The following is a 6,719-nucleotide window of genomic DNA, read 5'->3' on the forward strand; positions in this document are numbered from 1 at the left end:
AGGTGGACAACACACTGTAAACTTGAACCTGAAAAAGGGATTAGACAATCTTCACAAGTCTCGTCGCTTCGGGTTGACGATCTTGATCGTTATGATGTATTCCACCGGTCTTTAAATCCGAGCGCAGGAAGCTCGTTTCAGGCGGGTTTCAGAGCGGTGTAGTATCCCCCTGGGCGCGGGAGAGATAACGAGAAATTCGTATAGTCGCCGCTGGTATTGTTGGGAAGGTGAAAACATCAACGCCGTGCCTGTCTGTACGGACAAGGTTACCCCTTTCCGCGCGGAACACAGGCAGCGTGTAGCTTTTGATAAAGAAGCCAGCGTATACGTCTCGGTTCCCCGCGGCGGTAGGCGGCTCTCTCAAGGGAGGAAGGGCCGTCTATTTGCGGATTCGGGGTCTCGAGCTGCCGCTGTGGCCCTTGTGCAAGTGAAGCCCGGGGTCGGAATCGTGCTCTTGGATACGCGACCCGGCGGGCGGACGCCTTGGAACGCTTCCGTCATGCTGGCTGAGCCGGGTCACCACGGTCCCGCTTGTGCGGCGTGGCAATCACAAACCTTTAGGTTTGCTTTCACGAAGTGGAGATCAGCAGCTTGACAAGTGCTTGCCCAGTCGTTATGCGCATGCTAGTTGGGCCAGATGACTGACCTTCGCAAACTCAGTAACGTTGTTAGAATAGTGCAGCGGGAGTTGGGGTCGGTACCAGGGAAAGGCGATGCATATTAAGGCAAGAAGTGCTCCACCAGCCCGGGTTATTATCTCCTCCCCGGATGCACAGAATTCTGAAGGGCGTCTGAGCATAATAAGGAGGCACAGCTCCATTACACGATACCACACCTATAGCCAGGCGAAAAACATCTGCACTTTCCCAGTTCCCATGCCCAGAGAAGGTCGCCCGGAGATCGGTCTTCTCCCACGCTGTCTTCTATACCGCTGCGTTCTCCCACGGTTGTGGATGATGAGACTTGGTTGGCGCCGATCGACTAAACCATAGTTCCCAAGAGGCGCTGCGCCTGCATGGAGGAAGGACCACAAATGCTGCACATGTTTGGAGCGGCTGAAACCTAACATCAGTGGCGACTACGAACAGATCGAATTCGCATCTATAGTGTTTCTGCTTTGTTTAATTTAGGCCGCTGAACTTCCTTGCATAAAACAAGTTCCTTTTCGGCCTCAGATTCTTTTTAAGTGCTTGAAGCGTTGCTTTGCAAATATTAGATGTCTGCGCCTTTATCTGCGCTAGATATATCGCTTTTCGTGCCGGACAATTTGATGGTATACTTTTAGGCTGCGCAAAATACGTGACGAGCACGACGATGGGTGTGTGCGTGTGTGTATACGTACCGTTAAAACTGGTTCCATTGCCGGCCGAGCAAGCTGCATTTCTAACGTGGACGAAATGTCTGTTTATGCGGGATGTTGACGCAATTTAAGTATCGCTAGGAGGTCTATAATTTAAATATCGCTAGGAGGCTGTGCCACTTTGATTGCTGTGATTGGACATTCAGGTGCATTGTGGTGAAGCAGACCCGCGGGTATTTTTAGACTGTACAATGGAGCGTTCCACAATCACCGCCACAGCCTCGAGAGCCATAGAGTCGTCGAATGCTGGCCACGCTAGCCCATGCACGCCAGGGCATGCACGCCAGCCCACTGGCAAAGAAGAGAGAGAGAGAGAGAAACATTTGCCGAGAGAATGGAACATGGGCGACCACGTGCGTGGTTGTATTGATCAACGCCTCCACTGGCCTTCGATCAGCGTCTCGACTGCTCAAAATCGCAGTGTGCAGACTACGGTCATTCACGCGTGTAGACCGGCCGAAATTACTTTTTTGGGACGGGAGGGGGCGGCTGGGAAGCGTATATATAGATACTCTTTCTATTCTTAAAACTGGCGCGAGTAATAAACTGCGCGCCTTGTGCAATTGAATCTCGGCCAGGCGACGATAATCAGTAAAGATAATTCAGCGTGGCAGGCGTTGACTAATGAACTCTGCGTCGTTAGTGCACTGTTCTGGGTGTACATCTTCCGAGTATTCCACTCGTGTCAGAAACACTGAAAAACGTTGCGAAACACTGTGACGATTAAATTGCCTGCATAGTAACGTGCCCGTTCATTTAAAGCGAACTCAGAGATGTACTATAGTCTCATCTGCATTCAGCGGCGTTAAAAAATAAAAGAAAAGACCAGTGTGGCAGCGAGTGTGGTACACAGTCCGTTCTCTAAGTTGCTTAAAACAGCTTGATGCGCCTAAAAATTAAGTTTGAGCTTGTCTTTGCTGTTTGTTCCTTTACTTGCGTCATATGCACTGAAATAGGACAAAGACACCAGATATTCCCGCACAACGGCCGCTCGAGGGGGGAATTCGAGTAGCCGTGCCCGCATTCGTCTTTAAAAGGGATGACAACAAAGTATGTTCTCTCTCTGCACCGGTTCATGTTCGGATCTTTCAGGAAGTTACCCGTGAAACTACGTGAGCAATGCATACGTCACTGGGAGCTACGTCGCCACATCCGCTGGAAAATTGCCTGGTTATGCTTACCTTAAAGTTGCAGCCCCAGATTACGTGTTGGTTGAATAACGAAGAACTGTTAGTGAATTCTTCTTGAGTGCTGTACCGAAGGAGAGCTGCTATTGCCGATTACTGGTGCGCCGGCATCAAGGTAGCCATGCTTTTGGCCACTGAAAACGCTCGCGAAGGGCGGGTTTAAAGTGCCGTCGAAGGCGTGCCGGTGGGAGTGAGGTGGGGGAAGACAACACCGAACATTGAGAACTTACCATCCTTGAAAGGCTCGCTTTTAAGCAGATCAAATGTAACGAGGTAATGTGCCTAAAGAAACCATTTTATGCACAAACTAAAATGTATGTATGTATGTTTGTGTTTATTGGCGCAAGGGTAACTACAAACTAAAATCTTATGCCACGGTACCACGAACGCATAAGGATGACTGGCACCGCTTACGTAAGGGTCATTTCAGATAAGATCGAACAAAGCATGGCTGGTCGACCTCTTCAATTTGCTTGAAATTTTTTTACCTCATTCCCGCATGTATGTAATGTGCGGATTCACAAATATTTTCGGCGGAAAAATTTTGGCCGACTGAAAAAAAATTTGGACCCCTCCCGCGTGGACCCCGGCCGCTACCTGCCCCTGCGCCGCGGCCAAGTTTAGCGACGTCTACCAACAAATATGCTAATCAAGCGGGGATGGTAATTTTTATGCGTAATCTACGCCTGGTGTACATTTCGTTCCCAAAATATCGTTGGCTAGAAATACATATATTTTTTGTAATAAATTTCCAAATCTTGCTCAGAGCGCATTTTGTTCTGTACTTTGCGGGTCAGTATTATCGTAAGTAATGGAGCTAGAGCGTTCAAATTTGAGTGAGGGCTGCTCCTGGCAAGCACTAATAAGGGCTGTAAATATCGTGTCTATGCACACTACAGTTAAAACGTAAATGGCGCACAACTTTGAAGAAAAAACTAAAACACTCCGAGTTCAGAGGCTTATTAAAAAAAAAACACTTCTTCGATTTTGCTGAAATTCTCCCCAGATGTTAATCTGGGAATGTACTTCAATGATCATTAAAAACATGTTGCATCATTGTGTTCCTTACGCGCCTACAGCGCGAGAAAAAAGCCTGGTCGGCCAGGTCTTCACAAGATCCTGAGACACGAAACAGTGAGAGCAACTTCCAGTGAATGTGCAGACATTTGATAATTTGTTTGTACTAAAGGCAAAGGATTACTTATTGATAGTATTACAGAGCATTCAGAAGCGAAACTGTAATTTGTATGTGAATTTTGGAACGAAAATAAACAATCTGCGCACCGCCAAACGTGTACTCTTCGAAGAAAAACCGGAGGAAATCAATCCAGATTCATGCGCATTAAAAAAAGCGCTTCCTCGAGTTATATGAAGCTTTCCACAGATATTTTCCTCCTAATTTACTTGCGTGAGCCATTAAAAAAACTCGCATTATTTTGACCACCGAAAAGCCAAAGAGCCTTGTCAAGCATGCTCGTCACAAGGAGCTGAGACATAAAACGACGATTGTGACTTTCTGCAGATTTCCTTTATTTATTTGGTAGAAAGGGCAGAATATCTTCTGAGATAAGGAGTATAGAAATAGCCAAGTGACATTAACGAAGTCAACGTTTGACATGACAGCGCTCCATCGGCACCCCATTAATACCGTGCAGCTACTAGCTGTTTATTTACACGTTGCTTGCTGCATCAATGTTCACAGTTTCCTCAAAGGGGCACAAACAGTCCGCGCTGCGTATAGTTCGAATATATCTGCTTCTGATGACTTCCTTAAACGCCACACGTGCCAGGACTGTATGCCGGGAAAGGCACGCACTGTTCGCCATTCTTCCTTTTTTGTTTCGCGATAGCTGGAAACTTCGTTCCCTTCGAGGTATATGAAGTGAACGCCCTTGATCTTCTCAGACAACACAGTTACCATGTCTTTTGCCGTCTGAATCGCATTTCTTAGTGGTTCTCTTAGGTTGTAAAGTGTCGCCTGGTGTTTGACGATTCCCCCAACTCCGTCGCAGGCATTTTTTCCGTGCCCTGTTGCGGAGAATATCCATTGCGTTTCAGGCACGTCGCTCTTTCGCAACTCATGAAGCTGGTACCTGTTTTTAAAGTGACTGGCAGCTCCGTCACTCACATAAGTCACCTTGGAGTACAGTGGGAGATTGTCGTCTACCCACAACCTGATTTTTTCTAAAGCCAAGCAGGCATGCGCAGAGTCATGGCAGACGTCATCGCTTGCAACGACAAAACTATGACTGTTTTTTCGGGTCGTCACCACACATGTGAATATCGATACTTGGGTTTTATGCCAGTGGTAGCTTTGTACCTCGTCGGGAAGGATGACAGTCCAATTTTCGGCAAAATCAAAGTGAAACACCACGCTTCCTCGCTGTTCGCATTTCTTTTCATTGTGGATGGCAGCTCCCTGGGTCTTTCGGATGTGATTGTGCACGATCCATGTGGCCAGTGATACTCGGAGTCCCCTCAGGAATGCTGAAGGGTCAAGGGTCTTCTTCACAAGGTCGCCGGACTCCCACGTGGCAACCACAATGTCTTCTTCTTCGGGGATATTTAGTGTTTCGAGCGTCAGGGACTCTCCTTTTGGGCACTTGTCGCACTCCCCTAAGAAGCAGTTGTCTGATGCCGGAGTGCAGAGGAATGCAGCGATCAATCCACTGGCATCTATTTTTGAGTTGCTAGCGTTTTCCAGAGCGGCAACATAGAGTTCGTAGTTGGCGCAGTAGACGCAGACACACACTTCTTGCTGAGGACTACATTTGACCCAACGAGGCCGCAACGAGTAAAACTTCGTTAGCCCAATGCTCGAGTCAGGATTTCGTTCCTTGTAAATGCGGAACGCTTCTCGAATTGATCGTGTCATGAAGCGTTTCGTTACAAGAGTTTTTTCTCCGTCACGCACAACCGAGATGACGTCTTTCTTATTCGGACTTTGTCTCGAACACTCCAGCTCATCTTTCGTGAAGTATTCACATGCCGTGGATATGCAGTCCTGACTCACCCTTTGCCTCGTGTACGGGTCCGGCTGATACCATACGCCGTGCTTTTCCCTCAACTTCCGGGACTTGTTGATCAGGTACATAGAAGCTTCCGGAATGATCTTTTGTACTTCGTTCTTCTTGAGGGATGACGGCAGCAACGTGAGCAGCTGGCAACGCTCCCTGGAGGATGTAGCAGTTACAAAAGCTTGTCGAAAGTTGTGGTTGAACTCGGCGCAGGTGAAGCACTTTTTCTCTGTTGAGCCAGATGCAGTCGGCGCGTTATATGCGGCGTCCAGGCTCGAGCGCACTTTTTTGGTCACAGCTTGCTCCAATTCCCTTTGCTTTCGTTTGGCATAAGTTGGTCTGTCCCGTTTTCTCACTGCACTTGGCGGTTTCAGTGGAGACACTTCAGGAAGAAGTACGCCAAGGTTCAGGTGCTCCACAGCTTCCTCGGCAGTCACAAAAATGTCGGCGTCAGGCTCAGACGTTTGCAGAGAAATTTATTTAGTAAACTGCATGAAGCAGTGCTGACACAAGTAATCATCTTCACTCACTTTCTTGAAGTTGTCCGGGCCCAAAAGGCGTTTCAGGGCGCTGATGTCCAGGTCTTTAACACTGCGAAAGTTTCGTTTCTGCGGTATCCTCCGTCGATGCTTGTCGAGATAGTCCGCACAATGCACTCGATGAAAGCTAGTCTTCGCAGCCATTGAGCAGGAAAATAACGAACAAGATGAAACACAAAAGAGACCGAGTAACAAGCTAAATATATACAAAAAGAATAACAAAATCAGAATACTTAAAAGGAATAATAAGAAGCGATAAAATGAAGATTAAAATGCGACCGTAGTCAAATAGTGGGGAGGCAGCGCAAGGCACTCTCCCGGTGTGACAGAACTGAAAACTTGTAACCGTTCCAACACATGCAGCCCCTCTTCTTCCAGTCCCCTCTTTCGCTCTTTCTGTCAGCCAAGTCCCCGCCCCCGCATATGGTTGAATAAGCCCAGAAAATACTCGACTCAAACAAAAAAATGAAGATCTCACATGTGTCGTCTCGGACCCCACCGGGCTCAAGGGCGTTTGCCTTCCTGTTTGGTCGCTAATTCGGTAATTGAACCAGTGTGTCTGGAGAAGGACCGAAGAGGGGCGCCCTACCTGGAGACGTTACCCGCGCCGAGGTCG

The 6,719-nt window shown here is 47.9% G+C and overlaps 1 protein-coding gene across 1 annotated transcript; it reads right to left on the minus strand.

Moving 5' to 3' along the window:
• Window positions 1–4,053: 4,053 nt before the first annotated feature.
• Window positions 4,054–6,282, minus strand: LOC144171819 (uncharacterized). Its single transcript, XM_077700992.1, has one exon. The coding sequence runs from the start codon at window positions 5,639–5,641 to the stop codon at window positions 4,244–4,246; it is 1,398 nt and encodes a 465-aa protein (XP_077557118.1). The 5' UTR covers window positions 5,642–6,282; the 3' UTR covers window positions 4,054–4,243.
• Window positions 6,283–6,719: the final 437 nt, after the last annotated feature.

Source organism: Haemaphysalis longicornis, unplaced genomic scaffold (genome assembly GCF_048455015.1).
Source record: "Haemaphysalis longicornis isolate Haplotype H1 unplaced genomic scaffold, Haemaphysalis longicornis Haplotype H1 scaffold_1, whole genome shotgun sequence".
NCBI lineage: Eukaryota > Metazoa > Arthropoda > Arachnida > Ixodida > Ixodidae > Haemaphysalis > Haemaphysalis longicornis.